Source organism: Mesoplodon densirostris, chromosome 1, assembly GCF_025265405.1.
Source record: "Mesoplodon densirostris isolate mMesDen1 chromosome 1, mMesDen1 primary haplotype, whole genome shotgun sequence".
Lineage (NCBI taxonomy): Eukaryota > Metazoa > Chordata > Mammalia > Artiodactyla > Ziphiidae > Mesoplodon > Mesoplodon densirostris.
In genome coordinates this window covers 26,715,161-26,738,897 of record NC_082661.1, presented here as the reverse complement: position 1 = coordinate 26,738,897, position 23,737 = coordinate 26,715,161, and the positions used below count along the sequence as shown (strand labels likewise).

Below are 23,737 nucleotides of genomic sequence, written 5' to 3'. Positions count from 1 at the left end.
GATGTTGCGTGAACTCCATGGTGAGACACACCCTGGCTTCTCCTGAGTGTACCTATAGCTTCTGGCATCTTGTCTTATCACCTGTGACACATGAGGCTGTGTCATGTCGTTATGGCCCACCTTGGCCCGTTCAGCCTCACTCAGGAGATTGGCCAAAATCAGAGGATTCCTGCTTCATGAGATGGCTGGACACTCTCCCACTCCCTGAGCCTTGAGCATAAGGGAAAAGAGATCCTAAAAAATCACAGATGAGTGGATTCTGGGGCAAGGATGCTCGTAGGACCTGAAAGGAGATAATGAACCAGGGGTGGAGTGGCCTGGGAGGGGCTGGGCAGGAGGGAGCTTGTCTCCCCCAAGCCAGTTCTGAACCCTTCTGACTAATACTGCTCATGGCCCTATTACTCCAGGGCCACCCAGGGTAGTGTCACAGTTGGAGGAGAGAGGTCCCCTTCCAGCTCCAAATTTCCTGCCCCAAATGGGCAGGTGAGTGCCTGGGCACAAGGTGAGTGCTCTGGGGCCTTCTGCCAGCACTTGCAGCCTTCATTTCTCCATCTGGTTTGGGGGTCTGAGGTGCTGTGGCCTCAGACCCCCATTCCTGCCTCTTCACCTGGCTGCGGCTCACACTTTGCTCAAGTAGGTGGCCATCTCCTTGCGTGAAGGCCAGGACCCGCCCCCAGCCCAGCCATTGCCCACCAGTGGCTCCTCCTGGCTCAGCCGCAGGGGCGGCTTGCGCTCGTGCCAGCGCATGAGCAGCCTGTTCATGGTGCCTTGATCAGTGATGCCACGCAGCTTCTCCCTCTCCTCGTTGGCACTGTCTGTGGCAGTGGGAGCAGCCGAGCCAGCAGGGACTGCAGCCAGCGCCCCATGGCCATGACCCAGCTCCAGGTCATGGATCATGGCCTCGAAGAACTGCTGGATACAGACCTTGGGAAAGGCCTTGGCGTGCTCCGTGAATGCCTCATCGAAGAGCTTGTGCTCAGTGTCGATGTAGTGGGACCAGTACTTGCTTTTGAGGAAGGCGGCCTGAGTGAAGCAGGGCCACACAGAGCGCACGACGAATGCCAGCAGTGTGGTCAGCAGCACGAAGGACCAGCCCAGTGCCTGCAGGGGAGAGAAGAGAGAGTCAGCTGGGCACTGCCCTCTAGCCTCCCAAACCTGTCCAACCCCCCAAAGCACACTTCATGTCAGGGCCCTTAGGGAAAAGAGCACTGACAACAAAGAGCAAATGACAGCACCTCTTGGCCTCCACTTCCTGTTCTGTAAAATGGGCATAGACCTACCCATCTCATGGAAATGAGACCACGTGGGTAAAATGCCCTGTATGTAGGTCTGGCACTCAGTACACAGGAGTTAGCTGGGCAGACCCTGGAAATAAGCTGCATGGGTTTGCCTGTCTCCACTACAGGCATATCCCAGAGATATGGTGGGTTCTGCTCCAGGCCATTACAATAAAGCAAGTCTTGCAATAAAGTGAGTCACACGAAGTTTTTGGTTGCCCAATGCATATAAAAGTTATGTTTAGGGCTTCCTTGGTGGCACAGTGGTTGAGAGTCCGCCTGCCGATGCAGGGGACACGGGTTTGTGCCCCGGTCTGGGAAGATCCCACATGCCGCGGAGCGGCTAGGCCCGTGAGCCATGGCCACTGAGCCTGCGCATCCGGAGCCTGTGCCCTGCAACGGGAGAGGCCACAGCAGTGAGAGGCCCGCGTACCTCAAAAAAAAAAAAAAAAAGTTATGTTTACACTATACTGTAGTCTATTAAGTGTGCAATAGCATTATGTATAAAAAACAATATACATACCTTAAAAAATACTTTATTGCTACAAAATGCTAACCATCATTTGAGCCTTCAGTGAGTTATAGTAGTAACATCAAAGATCATTGATCACAGGTCACCATAACAAATATAATAATGAAAAATTTGAAATATGAGAATAAGCAAAATGCGACACAGAGACATGAAGTGAGCAAAAGCTGTTGGAAAAATGGCTCCAGTAGGCTTGCTCGATGCAGGGTTGCCATGAAACTTCAACTTGTGAAAAATGCAAAGTCTACAAAGTCTAATAAAGTGAATTGCAATAAAACGAAGTATGCCTGTCCTTAATGGTTGACTAGGAGCAAAGTATCTCCCACCTACAAAATGGGGCTGTTGATAGTACCTATCCCATTGGGTTGTTCTGAGGACTAAATGTGATAATAAACTTAGCACAGTGCCTGGTACCTAGTTAGTGTTCAGTAACTGTTAGCCACTATTATTAGGCCAACCAGCCCTCAGTAAGCATGCCTCTTCCTTCAGGAAGCCTTCCTTGACCTCCCATAGTGACGCTTCCTCCTCTGAGTCCTGTATCTCTCCTCCGGCTCCTGCTAGTGTCTGCCTTTCAGTCAGCAGCACTCAGTCAGTGCCTCCTCTGTGTGGGCTCTGAGCTGGGCTCAGGGGTCACAGAGACAAACTGGACAATTGCTCAAACTCCATGCTGAAGAGCACCGGATGCTTGGGTGCTAGTTCTCTTCTTCCGGTAACTCACTGTGGGGAAGGCTGCTCCCCCAGTTTGAGCTTCAGGGTCAACCCCAGTTGCACAGAGAAGCATTCGGCCAGATCAGGATGGGGAAGCAGGGCAAACCAAATGCCTGTAGTGGGGTCAGTGGGTTATGGCAGAGTAGTCATCAAGTGGGGAGGTGCGGAGCATGTGCTGGATGAGGAAATGTGGACCCTACTTGGCTGAATCTCCTGAAGTTTCAAGTAAAGCTGGAAAATCTCATTTTCACGTGAAAATTTCTGGGTTTTAGATGATGCCAACTAATTGTAAAATTGAATTTCGAATTCAACCCCTGAAGGCCAAATGAAACGTATCTATAGGCCAGGTAGCCTGCCATCTGGGGGCCCTTTTAGTTTATGAGTTGATGGTTTAAAGGTCAGGTGGAGGGACAGCTGCCCCAGGCCCCGAGGCCTGGGATGACGGACAAGTACCCACAGGAGAGGAGGTGCAGGTTGTGGGGGAAGCAGAGTTCAGATTGTACGCTCGGAGCGTGAGGTTCACGTGGGTGCCTGGTGGCGACGCAAGCCCCACAGGGGAGAGTCCAGGCTGGAGGGGGAGCGGGGGTGTCTGGATTCGCTGGAGCAGAGTGTGCATGTTTCTCCAGGCTTGCAGGGCAGGCCCAGCCCCCTGTCCCCTCCCTGACAGCCTGGGTCCCTGCCTGGGTCTTCCTCCCCACACACAATAACTGCAGAGGAGGTCTGAGGGGCTCAGACGGGTGAGGGACCAGAGGGGCAGAGGTCGTGGGAGCGAGGCTGAGGGAGCTGAGCTCTAGATTTCCCCATCAGTGGGTCCTCCATCCCTTCCTTTGGGGCACATCCCAACAGTGCATCCCCCTCACTCAGGCCTCCCTTCCAGGGGCACCGGCCCCTCAGCTCCCACTCCCTGAGCAGGGAGTGTCAGCTGGGGACATTTACCAGGGAAATGTACCCAAATGGCTCACCATACACTGGCGTCACCACTGCTCCAGCCTGGAAGAGGAAATGGATGCAAATTCCCCCAGATTTCCAAACTGGAGCTCAGGGTGGAGGATGGGGGGCTGGCTGAGCAGTTGGGTCCCCTCTGGGGACCTCAGCACAGGGCACAGTGCTCCTTCCCCAGGTGGCACTGACCTGAGGGAAGACACATGGTTCTGCCTTTGGAGGCCCTGGCCTCCTTTGGGGAAATATGCCCCTGCCCCATGGAGCTCCGTCTGAGGAGGGAGACCCAGCCCTGGCTGGGGGCCTACATCTATTTGGGGAAACATGATCACGTCCTGAGGAAGCCCCATTTCGAGATGGGGGATGGGGTCCTTTCCGAGGGACCCGGTCTGTGAGGGGAGACCCAGCCCAAGGCCATCTGGCCCCTTACCTGCGAGATGCAGCACAGGTAGTGCACGGCCACCTCACGGGCCAGCAGCCAGTCGCCGTCATAGACCTTGGGGCAGGGCACCCGGGCCAGCAGGCGGGCGAGCTCGGGCGGGGGCAGGCCGGGGGCCGGGCGGGGGCGGGCCTGGGTCCAGGCTGCCGTTGCCCAGCATGGTCACGGGCACAGCAGTGCAGAAGGCACAGAGGAAGCACTTGCCATCCAGCAGTGTGACGGCCACCCAGACGACAGGTGCGATGAGGGCGCGCTGAGCCATGGAGCAGAACATGTAGCGCAGCACAGCGGGGTCCGTGGCCCGGCGGCCCGGTGGCCGCGTCCACTCTTCAGCCAGCATGGACACGTTGTTGTTCATGACCAGACCGAGCAGAAAGAGCACCAGAGGTGGCGCCAGCAGAATGCTGGCGCTGTAGGCCACGTTGTAGCCCGCAGGCAGGGGCAGTTGAAGTCGAAGGCGGAGTACATCTGGGCGCTGGCCAGGGCCACGATGCTGCAGATGCCGTTCATGAAGGACTCCTGGTTGGACTGCAGGAACTGGAAGATCATCTGGAACTTGTCCACGGTGTCCCCCACGGGGCCTGCTGGCCCCCTCCCACCTCACCGCTGCCTCAGGATGGCCCCTGAGGCCCACTCTGCCCACTGGGTGCGTACCTCATGGCTGAGATGGGCAGAGCTCAGGGCGGAGGCTGAGGCCACTGTCTCTTTGAGGAACCTTCTAAGTCAGGTGCTGGCCGAGAGGGCACAGGTTGGCCAATCCCGTGGGTGCAGCCAGGGTGCTGCCCCTCCCTGCCCCGCCCCTGCTGGGTTTCTCTCTCTCCACGGCTGGCTCTGGCACAGGGAAACCACGAGGACCATGCTTGATGGGGACCAGTTCTTTGTGGGCTGGGAGGAGGGCAGGGAAGGAGGCTCAGACTTGGCCGGGAAGACACTGTCTCCAGCAGGGTTGAACTTTGGGAGAAACTAGGGATGCTGCAGAGGCCTGAGCTTCTGGACCTTGTCCCCTGGGCTCCTAGGAAGCCTGTCGCCCTCCCTCTGCCCTTCTCATTGGGTCTTTCCTCCATGCTGTGTCAGGATCCAAGAGGGCTCCTCCATCTGTTCAGACAAGGATGGTATGATGATGTCGCGATGGCAGTTTTGGTGGTGGCTATAATGGGGTGATAATGGTGGTGGTGGGGATGGCGTTAATGGTGGTGATGGAGGTGATGATGGCAGTTATGATGGCGATAGTGGTGATGGCAATGCTATTATTGCTGGTGGTGGCGGTGATCACAGTAATAATCGTGATGAGGGTGGTGATAGTGGTCCCAGTGGGGATGGGGATGGTGGTGGAGATAGTGCTAAATGAATAAAGTAAAAAGCCCTGAATTTGGAGTCAGTGGATTTGGATCTGAGAGGGTGCTAGGTCCCCTCCCTGCCGGGCAGAGAGCTGTGGCCTATAAGTATAATGCAGATGCTTTTATGTCCTGTCTGCCTGTGTCTCGGTGGGTGTGTCTGTGTCTTCGTGGATTACAGATGAAAAATCCTTTCCTGGCTGTACCTCCTACCTCTACTCCGCCAGATCAAAAAATAAAGGAGTGGGCGGTAGGGTTTCATGCCTGGGGCTGGGGACTCCAGAGTGTCTGCAGGAACCAAGGCAGGGCCCCCTCCACCAGCACAGCAAAGTGGAAAGGGGCTTAAAGGGCTCCCTTTGATGTCGCCAGCTCTCTCAGAAGAGTGGGTCAGATCCACCTCCAGCCAGATGGCTTCTGTCTGGGGCGAGAGGGTGAGGTTGGGGCTGCGGAGGCTGAGCAAGAGCCTGGACAGGGCAGCTCCCTGGGACCCTCAGATCTGTGTGCCTCTGTGTGTGTCTGTGTGTGAACTTGCTGTGGCTTTGGGCTTCAGTGTTTGTGGCTCTGCGGTGTGTGAGTGTAACTGTAACCAAGCAGGGTCCTGTGGGGCCTTCCTGGGACAGACCTCCCCAACCCAGCCCCAACCCATGTCCTCCACCTGCCTCTTGTTTGTAGCAAAGCTTTCGTCTCCCAGGCCTCCCCTGAGACTCAGAAGGCTGGCTCAAGAGTTAATGGTTAGGAAACATGAAGATGTAAAAACAAAGACTAGTTGTGCTGGGAAACTGGTAACAGTTTAGATGACAGACCAGCCACAGAGCAGAGGCACCAAACTCCCAGTTCCCTGAAGACACAGTTAAAGGCCTGACACACGTTCCTAAGTTCTTTTTACAGGAAGCCGACCCCTGCCAGATGAAGACTGCTGAATCAAGCAGATGTTCCTTTCCCACCAACACTTGTCCCCCTAGTATTGGCCTTTTTTGTGTGTGTGTGGTACGCAGGCCTCTCACTGTTGTGGCCTCTCCCGTCGTGGAGCACAGGCTCCGGACGCACAGGCTCAGCGGCCATGGCTCACGGGCCCAGCTGCTCCGCGGCATGTGGGATCTTCCCGGACCGGGGCACGAACCCGTGTCCCCTGCATCAGCAGGCGGACTCTCAACCACTGTGCCACCAGGGAAGCCCATTATTGGCCTTTTGAGTGGTGAGCAGCGGAACTTGGGTTCAGTACTGGCCTCATCCTCTTACGTAACCACATGAGTGGTCTTTGTGTCTGTGTGTCTCTGTGTGACTGACAAGAACTGGCACTGACCGGGGCTTCCCCTGGGTCAGGCCCTATGCCGGCACTCCACACGCATCACCTCACGGGATCCTCATACAACGCCATGGGGTAGGTTTTATTGTCCCCATTTCACAGAGGTTGAGACTGAGGCTCAGGGAGGTTAGGTTACAAGTGTAGGGTTCAGAACAGACCTCCCCAAGATGTGCTACTTTGGCATGTGGGTTATTTTGAGCTAAAGGCAGTAGAGACCCTGTGGGCTTGAGAGAAACTACTGCTCCTCCCTTAACTAACTACAGGAATTTAAATTGGGGATTTTTCCCAGAGAAAGAGTTATTCCCAGAGGTAAATTTTATCTAAGTGGCACTATCTACATGGCAGGGCAAACACCTAATTACCAAACATCTGCTCATCTTCTTGTGAAACCGTACCTCACAGAGTTAATGAAAGCTGATGGTTAGCTAAGAGGAATTCTTGAGCTTGTCTTTCAGAGCAACAGACAGGGGAACAGCTTGTAAAAACCCCTCTGCTTGTAAGCTGCCTTCACTGACTAAGCTTGTTTTAGTTATTTTTTCTGTCTTTCCCTTTTTTCCTCTTTAATTGCATAGCTTCCCAGCTTCACGTAACCCAATTGTCTTACAGGAACTTGGAGCCAGTTCTTGTCCAGTGCAAGCCAGCTAAGGCTGGTTGGGACCACCACCCCTAAAGCTGGGCCTGCAGAGGTATATGATGAATAGCCTTTTGTGTGTGTGTGTGTGTGTGTGTGTGTGTGTGTGGTTCGTGGGCCTCTCACTGTTGTGGCCTCTCCCGTTGCTGGATGCGCAGGCTCAGCGGCCATGGCTCGCGGGCCCAGCCGCTGCGCGGCATGTGGGATCTTCCCGGACCGGGGCATGAACCTGTGTTCCCTGCATTGGCAGGCGGACTCTCAACCACTGCGCCACCAGGGAAGCCCATGAATGGCCTTTTGACGTCAGAGGACTGGAAAACTTTACCCTCAGATCACGGTAAGTACCAATCACCTTTCCCCGTGCCAAGCCCACCTGCTTGTTCCATAGCTATCCCAACCCCCTCGCCTTGGGGGAGGCGGATCTGAGGCTTGTTCTCCCGTCTCCTCAATTGCCTTCCTGTGAACACGCTCTTCCTCTGCCGCAAATCTTGGCATCTCAGAGTTTGGTTTGCTGTGTGTTGGGTAAACAGACCTGCTTTGGTAACACTTATTGTCCTGTGAATGAGCCTCCTGCCCTTGGAAGCCCCAGGCCCCTATCCCACTCCTTAGCTCAGGATGGCGTAAGTACCTGATTTTACCTTTCTGTCTCTGACACTCTCATGTACGTGAGACTCCCATACTTACGAAATTAAATTTGATTTCCTCCTGTTCATCTGTCTTGTTTCAATTTAATTCTTAAACAAGCCAGAAGAACCTAGAAGGGTAGAGGAAAGTTTTCTTCCTCCCCAGCACCAGCTAAAAGTTACACAACTTGTAGGTGAAAGAGTGGGATTTGAACCCAGACCAGGTGGGAGTTGGGGGTAGGGGGGTGGGTGGAGGAGGAGTCAGGGAAGTGTGTTTTGTTTTTGGTTTTTTGCCTTTCTCTCTCCTGCTCTACGAGTCTGGGTAGAAATGCTAGCGTGTCACAAGCAGGATACAGGTGGGGAAGGATATTGCTCCCCTTAGCCCTCAACCTGGGCCTTGGGTAACTGGAGCACCCAGGCTGGTGGCCCCTGGAGGACCCTGTTGGGGGCTCCCAAGGGGCACAGCCACAGGTGGAGAGCAGGATGAGAGAGACCCAGCAAATGAGGCCAGGAGTCCAGGAGGAGTGTTGCTCCAAAAGGCTGTCTGGAATCTCTGTCTTCCATCTATAGTGGACACGGCTCCCTGTTTGTAGCCGATGTGCCCTTTTCGTGGTGCCCAAATTGGCTTCAGGTGTCTGCTCTAACCACATGTACACTCTCCGCAAATTCTAAATTCAGTGTTATTTTAAAATACGTGGAATAAAACAGCTTGATTGGATTCTCAACCCATTATTCTCATTATCACTAGAATTTTGATTACAGTTATTTTTAAATTAATTAATTTTTGGCTGCATTGGGTCTTTGTTGCTGCGCGCCGGCTTTCTTTTTAGTTGCGGTGAGCGGGGGCTACTCTTCGTTGTGGTGTGTAGGCCTCTCATTAAGGTGGCTTCTCTTGTTGCAGAGCACGGGCTCTAGGCGCCTGGGCTTCAGTAGTTGTGGCATGAGGGCTCAGTAGTTGTGGCTCGTGGGCTCTAGAGCACAGGCTCAGTAGTTGTGGCACATGGGCTTAGTTGCTCCACGGCATGTGGGATCTTCCTGGACCAGGGATCGAACCCATGTCCCCTGCATTGGCAGGTGGATTTTTAACCACCAGGGAAGTCCCATGAATTTTTGAATGGCTGTAAAAATTAGTTTTATCACCTCCTTGGATCACGATTTTTGTGGGTGGTGTTTATCAAACATTTGAAGAGATCATCGTTAAAGAGCCTTGAGGGGTACGGGGTGAGTGAAATGGGTGAAGGGGGTCAAAAGTTACAAACTTTCAGTTATAAAATAAATAAGTCCTAGTGAGGTAATGTACAGCCTGGTGATTATAGTTAATAATACTGTATTGCATGTTTGAAAGTTGTTGCCAGAGTAGATCTTAAAAGTTCTCATCACAAGAAAAAATTGTAACTATGCATGCTGATGGATATTAACTAGACTTACTGTGGGGGGCATTTAACAATATATACAAATAGTTAATCATTATGTTGTGCACCTGAAACCTATATAATTATTTTAACATCTTTTTTTTACATCTTTATTAGAGTATAATTGCTTTACAATGGTGTGTTAGTTTCTGCTTTATAACAAAGTGAATCAGTTATACATATACATATGTTCCCATATCCCTTCCCTCTTGTGTCTCCCTCCCTCCCACCCTCCCTATCCCATCCCTCCAGGTGGTCACAAAGCACCGAGCTGATCTCCCTGTGCTATGCGGCTGCTTCCCACTAGCTATCTACCTTACGTTTGGTAGTGTATATATGTCCGTGCCACTCTCTCACTTTGTCACAGCTTACCCTTCCCCCTCCCCATATCCTCAATTCCATTCTCTAGTAGGTCTGTGTCTTTATTCCCGTCTTACCCCTAATTTCTTCATGACATTTTTTTTCTTAAATTCCATATATATGTGTTAGCATACGGTATTTGTCTTTCTCTTTCTGAGTTACTTCACTCTGTATGACAGACTCTAGGTCTATCCACCTCATTACAAATAGCTCAATTTCGTTTCTTTTTATGGCTGAGTAATATTCCATTGTATATATGTGCCACATCTTCTTTATCCATTCATCCAATGATGGACACTTAGGTTGTTTCCATCTCCGGGCTATTGTAAATAGAGCTGCAATGAACATTTTGGTACATGACTCTTTTTGAATTATGGTTTTCTCAGGGTATATGCCCAGTAGTGGGATTGCTGGGTCATATGGTAGTTCTATTTGTTATTTTAACATCTTTACTGGAGTATAATTGCTTTACATTGTTTTGTTAGTTGCTGCTGTATAACAAAGTGAACCAACTATACGTATACATATATCCCCATATCTCCTCCCTCTTGTGTCTCCCTCCCACCCTCCCTATCCCACCCCTCTAGGTGGTCACAAAGCACCGAGCTGATCTCTCTGTGCTATGTGGCTGCTTCCCACTAGCTATCTCTTTTACATTTGGTAGTGTATGTATGCCCATGCCACTCTCTCACTTCGTCCCAGCTTACCCTTCCCTCTCACCGTGTCCTCAAGTCTATTCTCTATGTCTGTGTCTTTATTCCTGTCTCGCCCCTAGGTTCTTCAGAACCATTTTTTTGAAACTAATATAATTTCATCTGTCAATAAAAAAAAGATCTTTGAATAAGAATTGCCTATGGTCATTTCATGCAAAAAGTCTGATGTTAAAAAGCTGTGCTCGCCAAAGCAAGCTCAAGTTTCTCATTTTAAGAAGTCTGGGAGATTCCATTTGGAGGTTTTACACCAATTCAGTATTTAATGTCTTTCCTAATACGTTGTATTACATCTTCCCTCTTAGTCTCATAATTATATAAGATCAAGAAGATGTAATTGCTTTTTTTCCCAACAGACTCTCTATAGATGTCTACAAATCCCCTCAGTTTGCCCCAATGTCATGTACCAAGGTTACCAATGTCACGATGCACCAGGATGTGAAGAAGGTTAGGAATCTCCCACCTGGCTAATCCAGGATAGTCTCCCCATCTCAAGCTTTTTAACAGAATCACATCTGCAAAGTCCCTTTTGCAGGTACCACATTCACAGGTTCCAGAAATTGGGGGCCCTTGGTGGACCCTGGGGGCCTGTTATTCTGCCTACTGTGGTAGGGGTATTTGGTAGTGTACTTAGCAGTGTTTCATGTCTCCTCCACCTCTCCCCGTAAATCCTAGAGCACGACTGCGTGTAAATGGAAAGCAGGATGTCACAACCCTGCTCAGGCTTTTCGATGCTTTGGTGACAAACCCAACCACAGCCACTGCTGTGGGGTGTGCACCACCCCCTTCACCTCCTGCCCTCAGGAGTGTTGTCTGGGCACCAACCCCACTGGTGAGTCCTCTCCTCCTTGGAAGAGTTAAGTGTCATGAAAAGCAGCATGCAAAGGGGGCCTCTGGAGAGCGGACGCTCTACCCTTAGGAAAACGCCTAATTTGCGTAGGACGGCATGAGTGTGTGGTGCTCAAGTGGGCACTGCCGTCTTCCAGCAACTGTGGGAGCGCCCAGAGAACAGGGTGGGGCAGGAGGCAGGAGCCATCAGCCAGATGGGGCTGCCGGGACAGCTCAAGTACTGTCAGGTTGTGTTATCCGAGGTATGAGGGCTTTGACTAAGAGGGATACAATGCTATTCTCTTCTGCATCAGCCAACCTATATTGGAGGTTGCATATTGTGGCCAAAAAATGGTAGTGCTCCCCAAATATTTCATGTGCTTCCTTACAGTTCCCAGCCCCTGTTCCATGTAGGTTGGGGCCATGAGATTGAGTTCTGGCATAGGCCCCTCACCTCTGACTATGGTCCCCACTCTTTTTCATTCCTGTCTCTGGGACCCTGGACACCAGTGTAACAGGTGCCTCTGAACCCCACCCACTCTTTGTTTGTTTGTTTTTGAAATATAATTGACCTACAACACTATGTTAGTTCCTGGTACACAGCATAGTGTAAATATAAATATAAACTTGGGAGGAAGCAGGAATTCCGACACAAACAGGATATTACAGCCCTGGCCACTCTGGCTCTGGGCTTGCCTTCAGGATTGGCTTCTGTGAGCCTAGTGGGGACGGCTGAAGAGCGGTTCCTCCTTTATGTGCCGGGGGTGGTGGGCAGGAAGTGCTGGTGCACATTCAAAGCTCACTGCCATGGCAACAGCCACCTTCACTCTGCTACCATTGGCCACCCTAGGCCATCTCCCACTGCTCTTCTCTGGACCCTCAGGGCCACTCCCCCCTTCCCGTAGCCCCTCTGCCCTTCCCGTGTGAGAGCTGATCAAGGCGCAAGGAGAGGTCATTTCATTTGGCCTCAAAGAGTTGGGCAGAGGTGGCCTCTTGGCAGAGAGGTGTGGATTCCTCTCCTCCCATCATAGTCTTTGGGTCCTGGTGCCGTCCTCCATATCAATATCCTAAATTGGGGCAGGCTCCAAACCTCCCACTCTTCCTTTATAATGTTGGGTGGGGTAGGTGTCCAGGGATTTATCTGACTCCCATCCATCTGCTTTGCCGGGACCACCTCCCTGGATGATCAGTCTCCTGCCCTGGACAGTTACCAAGAACCTATGATTTTCTCCCAGTCCCCTCCCTCCTGGGTTCCTCTGAAGCTCTGGATTTACTGCTCATCCTCCCCCCATCTTGAAATTCACTCCTCCATGGCATTATTCTGGACGCTTTGCCTCTGTGATTCCTTCCCTTTCTCCCATTTGCTGCCTCCTCTTTCTCCTCCAAAACTCTGAAGGTCTCGGTCCTTCCTCTTCCCACTCAGCCTCTCTCTCTCTTGCTGGCCCTACCATTCCGGCAGCTTCAGGCATCACTGCCACGTGGATGAATCCCGAGAATCATCCCTCCTCCTGACTGCCCACAAGTACTTGCCTGTAGGATAAACTCAAAATCCTGAGCAAAACCCTCAAGGCTGCCGCCATCTTCCCCTTCTCATGCAGAGCCGCAGCTGCTCAGGCTGTACGAGACAGGGGACTTACGCAGCCAAAGCCACTCTTCCAGGACATTTCTGCCTTGCCCAGCTGCCCACCGTGTCTCCCAGAAGAGAGGCCCTGTGTATAGTGTGTGGTCAGGAGGACTATCTCCCAGAGCTGGATGAGGCTAGGGGAGTGAGTTCGGGCACCCACGAGGGCTGCTCTCCTGGGAGGGGAGCAGGTGGCAGCCTCCCACCTGTGTCCTTCACCCCCAGGCGGGGTGGCATGAACTGTGCCAGGCATCTCTCTCTCACAGGGTATGAATAAATGGTGGTGTGAAGGGAGGAGGGCAAGGAGGTTTGGGGTTTGAAACCATGTCATCTGGGGACTAAAGAGGGTAAGGACGAATTTGAGGACTGTCGAAGGCTAAGGATCCAAGAATGTGTCACTGGGTGCAAGGCTCAGGGAGCGTCTCTTGGTGGGACTCTTCTGCAGTAGGCTCCTCAGCCCTCTGGCCAAGGTCCTTCACTTTTGCCAGGCTGGACCACACGCCCTGCATTTGGTTCTTTGTTCACCAGGTCGTGTCTTATCTTCCCTTCAGACTGGAAGCTCCACTATGATTGGAGGATGTCTGTCCTGCTTTCTGGCACTCTAGGCATTCCATCAATGTTTGCTGAGTGAACCAATGAACCATACACTGCCCTTTCCCGTCTCCTTGCCTTTGTTCTCTCTGTTTCCTCCTTGTATGTACTCTGCTCCCCCACCCCCATCTCTCACTCCACTTGTCAAAACCCTCCCCATCCTTTAAGGCCCATTCCAATGAAGCCTTCCTGGATCCCCCAGCTTGGAGCCATTATTCTCCATGCCGAATCTCTGTGGCACCTGGCTAACTTCTATCATATCACACCTTTTGCTTTGGATTATAATGATTTTTTAAAAAATATATTTATTTTTGGCTGTGTTGGGTCTTTATTGCTGCGTGTGGGCTTTCTCTAGTTGTGGCGAGCAGGGGCTAAGGCTACTCTTCGTTGTGGTGTGTGGGGGTTTCTCACTGCGGTGGCTTCTCTTGTTGCAGAGCATGGGCTCTAGGCACACAGGTGTCAGTAGCTGTGGCATGCGGGCTCAGTAGTTGTGGCTCATGGGCTTAGTTGCTCTGCGGCATGTGGGATCTTCCTGGACCAGGGCTCGAACCCATGTCCCCTGCACTGGCAGGCAGATTCTTGACCACGGTGCCACCAAGGAAGTCCCTATAATGATGTCTATACCCATCTGTGTCCCTCTAGTAGACAGTGAGCTCCTTGACGGCGGGGCACATCATCTGTGTATCCTCTCTTCCCTACTCCCTGGCATAGTGCTTTCTATGCAGTAGGCACCTATAAGTGCTCAGTATAAGAAGGCAAGAGTATAGATTGCAGTCAGTGGCTTTTTACTGGTCCAGATGTTGCTTCCTTGCAGCCCAAGGTAGGGGCCCTGAGCCTCCTTTCCCTGGGCTGGAGTTCACCCCTGCTGACTGGACCATGTCCAAGGTCTCCCTCCTCCCTTCCCCCCTTCCCCCAATCTCTGCTAACACTTTGCCTAAATCTTTCCCCACCCCAGTACTATTTCAGACATTTGCATGGCCTGACCACAGCAGGGTGGGAGGGGAAATGCTGAGCTGCAGGGATTGTCCATCCTACAAGGTCCCTTGGCAAGCACCCAGGAGAACAGAGATTGCCTGATATGGAGGGGGCTGGGCTCCAGGAGGGCATACAGGGCCTCCTGTGCTGCCCCCATGCCCTGAGGACCAGAAAAGCATGGGGTGAAACCCAAGTCTGTGCATGTCTGTGGCCACCAAGCACTACTCTGCTGATGACGGCAATAACAGGGTGTGTGTGTGTGTGTGTGTGTGTGTGTGTGTGTGTGTGTGGTGAGTGAGTCATCAGAGAGCCGCAGAGACCCAGAGGAGCTCACAGGCTAGATCTCCCCCAACCCTTCCGGTTTGGGCTGCTAGAGCTTGAGTGGCAGTTCTTCCAGCAAGATTTAACCCTGGTGTTTCAAGGGTCTTCATCCCTGAGTCAGACCCCACACCCACACTTGGCCCAGAGGTTCTTAAACACTGGAATCTGCAGAGCCGCCTGGGGTTCCTGTTCAGTGTGGAGATGTCGAGGGCTGCCTAGACACCTAATTTGCACCCTCATTTGCAGATCTGGTCCATACACTGTATCCCTGGGGAAATCCTTACCAGGATGCCAGCTTCTTGCTGAGAGCAGTGGGTAGATAGCCCTGGAATGCCTGGTGAATGAGGTAGCCTTAGAAAGAGAGGCTAAGCTCAGGGGTCAGGCTGCAGGTGGTGGGGAGGGTGGCGAGTAGAGGGGTGAGGGAGGAAGCATCTGCTAGCTGGAGGTGAGCAGAAGGCTGGGCTGAGAACGCAACTGCATCTTGAAGGGCTGCTCAGCCTTGGTGGGCTAGGAGTAGAATTGCTGGGACTTGGGAAGATGGGAGCTGGAAGGTCAGCCCCCTTGACATTCAAAAACAGAAAAATCCCCTTGCCAGGAAGATATAAAGCTATTCATCTGCAGTAGTCGGCAAGAGGCACTAATTAGTACTTCTAAGAGGAACTCGACAAGTGGGGCTTGCTGAGCTCGCTCAGAGAACCGTGCTGGAGGCTACAGGAAACCCAACCAGAGCACTGAAAACGAGCACACACACCAACCGTCCAGAGGGGAGGCTAATGCAGTAGCTCAGAGCCGACTCTAGAGCCGACGTCCTGGGATAAAGTGCTAGCTCGTACGTGGGTTACCTCAGGCAGATTAACCTTTTTTTTTTTTTTTTTTTGCGGTACGCGAGCCTCTCACTGTTGGGGCCTCTCCCCGTTGTGGAGCACAGGCTCCGGATGCGCAGGCTCAGCAGCCACGGCTCACGGGCCCAGCCGCTCCGCGGCATGTGGGATCTTCCCGGACCGGGGCACAAACCCGTGTCCCCTGCATCGGCAGGTGGACTCTCAACCACTGCGCCACCAGGGAAGCCCCAGCTTAACCTTTTATGCCTCAGTTTTCTCCTCGAAAAAATGGAACTAATAATCATCCTACTTCATTACATTATCATAAAGATTAAATGAATTATATATGGAAAGAATTTAGAATAATGACTGGCACATAATAAGCACCATACAAGCATGTGCTATTGTCATTATTATTATTTTAAATGTAGAATCTGGACATCTAGGACCCAGAACCCATGGCAGATCTATTTAGACTCTTGCTACTGAAAATTTGGTTCACTGACCAGAAGCATCAGTATCACCTGGGAGCTTGTTAAAAATGTAGTCTTAGCCCCAGTCCTGGATGGACTGACTCAGAATCTGCATTTAACAAGAGCCCAGGTGAACAGTGAGCACACTGAAGCTTGGGAAGCACAGCTGTAGAGCACACAGGGGGCCACACCCAGAAACTCGGCCAGAGATTGGGCTATTTTGGGGAAGGAGGCCAACAGGGGTTCAGTTGCCCTGCCTTGGGCTCCCCATAGCCTGGAGAGCCCTCAGACCCTTGTCAGAGCGGGCATTTTACATGGGGACACGGCCAGGGTCCTTACACGTCGGTGTGCTGGGATGGCCTGGTTCCTGGGGCCACCCCCCTCCCCCAGAGCCCAGGAGATGCCATGAGGTCAAGTGGTGGTTTGCTGGAGTACCAGGTGCCCAGGAGGCGGTCCACCTGCTCCTGACTGGAGACTGCACGCAGGTGGGCTTTCCCGCTTCCACCGTCCAGGCTCTCGCGGGGCTCGGGCATCTCAGGGGTCTCCGGACCCCTGCCCGCGGAGTCCCGGCGCAGCCCCCGCGCCCGCATCTCGCTCTGCATGCTGGCGAAGAAGTGCAGCACGCAGCGGTGCGCGAAGTCCCGCGCGTGCTCACAGCATGGCTCGTCGAAGGGCTTCTGCTCCAGGTCCACGTAGTTGCTCCAGTATCTGCGCTGCAGGAGGACTGTCTGGTCATAGCAGGGCCTCAAACAGCGGGCCAGGAAGGCCACGACGGCCAGCAGCAGGGTGATACCCCAGCCGATGGCCTGGAGGGTGGGGAGCGCAGGGTTGAGTGTGGCGGGACACAGATATTGTACAATGTGGCAAGGGGGTTCCAAAGTCTCTCCCTTTGTTTATCCCTTGCATCCTTTTCCAAATCTATCCATCTTCCCACTTAGTCATCCATCCTACCAACCACCTCCATCTGTCCTTCCTCCCATTTATTCTTTCATCCTTGCATCCATTTTCTATCCAACGATCTCTCCATCCATCTAGGCATCCATCCTCTTATCTGACTGTATATCTATCGTCTTTCTATCCAGCCATCCTCTCAACCATGCTTCCATCTGTCCATCATCCTCCTTCCTATCCAGCCACCTAGCCTCCCATCCATTCATGTTCCCATACTCGCATCCTTCCTTCCTTTTATCTATCCAACCATCCATCCACCTGCCATTCATCCCCCCAACTTTTCTCCTGAAGGGAACCAGAATATGTCACCCCAAAATATGCCTCTTTGACATAAAAATTATTTTGAGCTGAAGACAATTAAGAAGGAGCAACCTCCCCTTCTGCCTGAAGGCAGGATATAAATCCCCCTTTTGCTGGAGACAGACTCTCATCAGCCCAGAGACAGCAGCAGAGGAATCTGCGAACAAACCTTATTCCATTCGTTTCCTCCCATGTATTTATTTACCTTCCCACAGTTTCCACCCTTGGAAGCATAAAACGGCTTTCCCTTGTGCTGACATTTCTCTACAATGGTATTGCTCATAGTTGAAGATGCTATATAAGCACACTTCTAAGCCACCGATTTGAGTTACTCTTTCTCCTTTTTTTTTTGTTACTCTTTGTTTTAGGTTTCTCCTGCGTGATGATCAGTGCGCACAATAATAAACTGTTTGTTTTCCTCCTGTTAAACTGTCTTTTTGTTAGTCTCAGCTGAAAACCTAAGGTGGGTGGAGGTCAAGTTTTGCCTCCTTTTCACTCCCATCCATTCATCCGTCCATCCACCCATCATCCTTTCATCTTTTTATTCGGTTCTTCATCCGTGCTTATATATGTGTATCCATCCCATCTATGCATCCATCCATTCTATATTTTGGGGAAGACACTGAGGACTCAGTCTTTGCTCTCCTAGAGCTCACACTTTAGTGAAAGATACAATGAAATAGGTGATGAATGGCTAAGCGCCACGTTGAGGGATGTATCGGGGGTTGTGGGAAATCAGAGCGGGGATACCCAACCTGAACTTGAGGGCTCAGATGACAGTGCGGTTGAGGCTGAGACCTGAAGGGTGACAAGAGTTTACAGGATGTGAACAGGGAATACTGTTCCAGGCCAAGCATGAGGAGAAGCTGGAAGCAGTTCTCTGAGGCTGGAGACCCCACCTGGCCAGCTCCTCGCCCTCCCCTCTGCCCAGCCAAAGGTATTGAGACATCGCTTAAGACCCGAGCAACCGTGTGGACCTGGAGCAGAGATATCACTCCTCTAAACAACAAAGACATATTTGAATCCTTATCATTTGCAGATGTGATTGACAAAGCTCTCTCATTTGGCCTCTTACAAGGTCCTCCCTCCCCCCACTCCAAATTAAAAATACTCGTGTGAGTATTTTACCTGGAGGAGCATTTAGTGTGACTGATCATTTACAGCTGAGTCAGGACTTAAACCCTGGTCTGACTGAGAATTCTACACTCTTTCCAGGGAACTAGTGAGAGCCTACAGTGTTTACATCTATAGGAGACATCAAGGTGAGGAGACCAGACCTCCATTTACTTTGCAGGAGAAACTGAGGCCCAGAGGGGGAGGGACATGGCCGAGGTCACAGTCTGAAGCAGAACCAAGTGTATCCTGAGCACTGGTCCTCTCTCTGCCACTCCACGGGCCTGCATCTGCCACAAGCCTGTCCTGGCACCCCAAAGTGCTGGGTTGTAGCTCCAGTGATGCTCTGCATGTGGTGGGTTCATGTAAACACTTTTTGGGGGACACAGCCCAGGCTGGGCTCTGGGAGTGGTGGAGGTGGAATCTGGAGCCTGGGCTGGGGATGGGGCTGGGGTTTGTCCCCAGGATAATGGATTCTGTGCCCTGTGGGGAGCCGGACATCTGGGGAGCCTGCATTGTAGGGAGGTGGATGAGAGGGTTTGGAGGAATGGCACTTCAAATCTCTGCCCAGCCTCTCACAAACTGTGACTTTGGCCTTGTGAACTAAACTCTCAGAGCCTCAGTTTCCTCATCTGCAAAATGGGATGATCATGATTGCATCCACCTCATAGGACTGTTTTGAGAACTAAATGAAGTAATGCATATGAAATGCTTAACACAGTGCCTGACACATATGTGCTTAATAAATGGTAATTAGTATCATATTTCTGAGGCGTGGGCAGAATGTGTGTATGGGGTGGTGGCAGGGTAGAGCAGTCTATCTCCAGTGTTTTCCTGCCATCCAACTTGGGGATGAGCCTAGTGGACTCCCGGAGCGTATGAGCACCTGGCATCCACCCTGGGGTGAGTCAGCATTGATGGCAGAGTCCCCACTTCCTAAGGCCCAACACTGTCCTGTGTGTGAGTCACACTCCTGATCCCTCCAGGGACCACATGCTCCATGGTTGTGCTTGCGGCATTGGGAGGCGCCTCAGAAAACCATTTGTACCTTCTCACTCCAGGCCCCTCGGAACCAATGCAGGACATTTCCCAGGGCTGGGAGAGGACCACCCGAATTACCTGTGACAGGCACCGCAGGTAGCGAGACACTGCCTTCTGAGCGGGGTTGTCCCTGACCAGCTCATCTTCCTTGCAGGGCACCTTGGCCAGAAAGAGCTGCACCTGGCTGGGAGTCATGTTGGCAAAGTCTAGAAACTTGTCGGGGTCCACGGAGCTGCTGAAGGCACATACAAAGCACTTCCCATCGAGGAGAGCCAGCAGGATCCAGACAAGGGAGGTGGCCAGTGCTCTCTGTAACACAGAGGAGAACATACACCTGAGAGCAGAGGAAGGAAGGGGGCACAAAGGGCAGCCAGAATTCAGCTGCAGCAGGAAGGCCACAGGGGAGATGCATGGACGGACTTCCCAGGAGGGGGGATATCCCAGGTGTGATTACACCAAAGGAAGGGCTACAGGTCCGAGCAGCAGAGGATAGGGAAGAAGCAGGGCTGAGGGTCCCGGGAGTCTCAGGGCTGGAACACGGGGGAGCTGGTATTCTTCCTGCTCTAGCTTTGTAGCAGACTCCGTTGGTGCCCCGTCCCAGCCAGAAGCATCTAGAGCTTTGGTGAGTAGCTCCTATTCATATGGAGGGCCTGAGAGCTTCTGACCTCAACCACCTGCATGGCTCTGCCTGGGACTTTGGAGGAGTTTCTGCTCCCAGAGGCGCAGGCTGGAAGCGCTGGAGGGTTCATATCCCCAAATCAACCTTCAATCCAAGAGGGCAGGGCCTGGTGGATAAGAACCCCAGCTTCCAGGACCCTCGGTGGGACAATTCTGAGGTGTGTTCTACCCACTTTCTTAGAGGGTCCCCAGAAGGACTGAGCCTGAGTTGCCTACATATTATCACATTCTTCCCAGAGGCTGCTTTTGGGGGGACCCTAAACTAAGAGGGTCCCGTGGAATAACCCTCCCAGAGACAGCACCTTAAACACCTCCCCGCAGTGTCCGGGAGCCCGCCCTCTGACTGTCCCCAGGTGCCGCTTTTGACCTGCTCTGCCCGTCTAGTGGTCTGGGTTGGGTGTTGGTCACAGGACAGGAGCCCAGTGGAGCTGTACCCACTAGACCCCAGAGGAAAAGGTAAAAGACACACTTAGTGAATGTGACCCTCCCTGCGTGGCTGAATCACAGGGAGCATGGAACCCCTGGGGAACATGAAACAGAGGCCGCTTGTGCACAGAATGCAGATGTTTTTAACTTGGGTTGTATACAAAACATAAGATGGTGTGTGCTGGCTGAGTGTGTGTGTGCATGGCCAACAAATTATAAATACGTTGTAGGCAGGGGCGGATTCAGCATTTTCTGTGGGGGCAATGTGGTTAGAAGGTGGAACCCAGGACTTGTTATGAAGTTACATTACCTACCCTTGAGAACACCTCCATTGTCCATATCAGAGAATAGGGGAGAGGAGGGGATCGTGAGTGAGCTAAAGCCCACCAAGCCCCTCCTGCCACTGCCCATGGATCTAGAGCACTTATTGTGTCTAAAACAGTCAGGGCAGCAGTTCTGGCTTGGGCTGTGTTTGAATCTGAGCCTCTTCTTCGCTGTGGGAACTCAGCCTAGTGAATCACCCTCTCTGTGCCTCAGGTCCCCCATCCTTAAAAATGGGTCCAAGACAGGAGCCAACCCAGGGCCGAGGTGAGAATTCATAGGCAGTGCACACACAGCACTTGGCACAGAGCTTGGCTCCCTGTGGGCCAGGGAGCATTATGAATCCCTAAACTCAATCAGCTGATCAGGGCACCAAACCAGGCATGAGGCTCTGAGGACACTGTGATACAGCGTCCCTCGGGGAGCTTGCAGGAGAGGGGATGCAGCCTTCAAGCCAATGATGCCTCTCGTATGGCAACACGGCTATGCACGTCATGGGATGGTCCTTCGTGCATGTGGGGAGTTATAATCCATGGCCAGCATGACAGATGTGACCTGGATAATTCTTGGGAATCCTGTATCATTAGTGCGTCTCCAGCACTGGGCATGGAAAGGTGACAGATGACAGGATCAGAAATATCTGTTTCCAGAGTGGAAACTGGTAGATAGGTCTCTGTGAACTGATGGTGCCTTGGTATCATTTCCTAGGGGAAATGAGGGTGCCTATGGGGGTGGGTAGGGGAGTTCTGACAATACCCATGGGGTCACTGGGATTTTGGCACCTGGCAGTGCCTGTGTGGTTGGGAGAGCCCCTGACAATGCCCACGGGGACCTGGGTGGTGTGGGACCGTACCTGCTGATGCCTGGGTCCTTTCTTTGGTACCCCGCAGGCCGGCGCCACTCCTCCAGCATCACTACGGACTGCCGGTTGGCCAGGAGGCTGCAGAGGAAAAGGGCGGCTGGGGGCTTGAGCAGCAGGTTCAGGCCATAGAGGGCATTGTAGCATGCCAGGCAGGGGCGGTTGAAGTCGAAGGAGGAGTACAGCTTGACTGTGACCGCGGCCAGCAGCAGGCAGGTGCCGTTCATCACCGACTCGGAGCTGGACTGGAAGCGCTGGAGGAGCGCGTGGAATTTATCCATGGCCGGGCCTGGGTAGAGGGCAGCTGCGGGTGGCGGGCGGGGACGTTTCAGCTGCCTTCCTGGTCAATGCCAGCCCCTGCTGGGGGCGAGCCCTGGGCTGCCGGAGGTTCTTCCTTGTCTTCCAAGGGCCTGAGGGGACAAGGAGGAGGTGGGGTCTAGCCAAGGAGTGTAGGGCAGAGCAGGCTCTCTCCACCAAGGCCCCCTGGCCAGCCCGACTGCCCCCCACTGCTACTCCCCTCCTCTCTGGGGAGATGAGTCACTGCTCTGTGACCAGCCAGCCCAAAGCACCTCTAGGCAGCACCCTGTTCCTCCATCCCTCCCCTCTTCAGGATTTGGATACTGATACCTGACAGCTGCTGGGGCTTCCCGTGGGGGGACAGGCAAATTCTGGGTGTGGTAAGGCCACGGTGCTGATGGAGCCAATTACATTTTCTTGTTTTGGTTAAAAACATGACTTGGAGCTTCCCTGGTGGTGCAGTGATTGAGTGGTTGAGAGTCCGCCTGCCAATGCAGAGGACACGGGTTCGTGCCCCGGTCCGGGAAGATCCCACGTGCCGCGGAGCGACTGGGCCCGTGAGCCATGGCCGCTGAGCCTGCGCGTCTGGAGCCTGTGCTCCGCAACCGGAGAGGCCACAACAGTGAGAGGCCCGCGTATGGCAAAAAGAAAACCCCAAAAATGTGACTTGACTCAGTTGAGCCCAGGGAGATTTCACGCTGGCTCTCAAGCTGGGATGAACCACCAGGGGCGCCTTACCCTGCCCGAAGGCTTCCCGGAAGAGAAGTCTCTTGAGGAGAGTTTAAACCATGTTTCAGTGTTTGCCAGTGTCGTGGAATGGAAGGGCTTCCAGACAGAGAGTACCATCTGGGCAAGGGCATGGAGGTGAGAAGCAGCCAGGTGTGGGTAGGCAGTTTGGGGTTGCTTGAATGTAGTGTCTGACAGGGGGTGTCGGGAGAGGGCACAGGGGGTGCTCAGTGGGTGCCTGCAACCCTCTCCTCGACTTTATTCTGCTGCCCTTCAGCTCTGGCCACCGACTGGCCCCGGTCTCCCTAAAGTGCAGCTCCCACTACATCACTCTTGTGCTCAAGTGTGACCAGGGCCCCCTCAGCTTCCTTAGCCTGGCGTTCAAGGCCCTCCTAACCATACCCAGACATGTCCTCCCATCTCCATGCCCCTCCTGATGCGTCCTCCCCGCTGGAGAACCCGTGCCGCTTCCTCCCACCTGCTCTTCAAGAGGCAACTCAGATGCAGCTCTTTCACCAAGATGCCCCTGGTGACCTCAGCTCCGTGGGAACCTCTCCTCCCGTCTGGCCCTTGGAAAGGCCGCGCTGCTCCTCTCGCCCAGGTGTGGAGGTGGATCTCCCAGCTAGGACGGGACCTGCACCCACACCTGCCCATCCCTGCAGCCTCCAGCAGGTGCCAAGCAGACTGCAAGGGGGGCAGATGTTTGTTCCCTATGACATTGACACTCAGACCCCCTTTTTCCATCTCTGTCCTCTCTGCCCACTCCTTGACCTGTACCTGCCCCCCTGTCTGCTCCCAGGAGGTGAATGGGATGTAGGTCCTGCTCTTATCTCTGTCTCTCTCTTATTCTGTCCCGCTTTCCATGTCTAAGTCTACCTTTCTCTGTGTGTGTGACTCCCTGTGTCCCTCATTGTGTGTTTCTGAGTCTTTCTGTGTGTCCCTCTGTCTCTGTCCCTCTCTCTGTGCTGTGGCCTCTTCCTGCCTATCTTTCCCTCCTCTCACCTGCAGCCCGCCCTGCAGCACCCTTGTCTTACTGGCCCCCGGTCCTGACACTGGCAGCCTGACCTCGGGAGAGGAGTGGAAGCAGCCACAGGAACCCAGGCCTCCATTCCTGGGTCACAGATCCA

General features: G+C 53.0%; 2 protein-coding genes across 2 annotated transcripts; both read right to left on the bottom strand.

Moving 5' to 3' along the window:
• Positions 1-618: 618 nt before the first annotated feature.
• CALHM1 (calcium homeostasis modulator 1) lies at positions 619-6,604 on the bottom strand. Its single transcript, XM_060095648.1, is given in 6 exon segments — positions 619-1,101; positions 3,884-4,030; positions 4,032-4,324; positions 4,327-4,473; positions 5,545-5,644; positions 6,584-6,604. Coding segments are annotated over 6 exon segments (1,191 nt in total).
• A 9,629-nt stretch (positions 6,605-16,233) lies between these two features.
• On the bottom strand, positions 16,234-21,868 carry CALHM3 (calcium homeostasis modulator 3). Its single transcript, XM_060095634.1, has 3 exons — positions 21,582-21,868; positions 19,382-19,637; positions 16,234-16,704 (listed from the first exon to the last, which is right to left on the bottom strand). Exons 1-3 carry the CDS (start codon positions 21,866-21,868, stop codon positions 16,234-16,236), a joined length of 1,014 nt encoding a protein of 337 aa, XP_059951617.1.
• Positions 21,869-23,737: the final 1,869 nt, after the last annotated feature.

Bases quoted from the DNA above. Each gene is read 5' to 3' on its own strand.
- CALHM3 (XM_060095634.1), bottom strand. From the start codon at position 21,868: ATGGATAAATTCCACGCGCTCCTCCAGCGCTTCCAGTCCAGCTCCGAG. The intron at 19,638-21,581 runs GTACGGTCCCAC...CTCTGCTCTCAG, and splicing joins AAGGACCCAGGCATCAGCAG to GTGTATGTTCTCCTCTGTGT. The intron at 16,705-19,381 runs GTAATTCGGGTG...CCCACCCTCCAG, and splicing joins ACCTGCGGTGCCTGTCACAG to GCCATCGGCTGGGGTATCAC.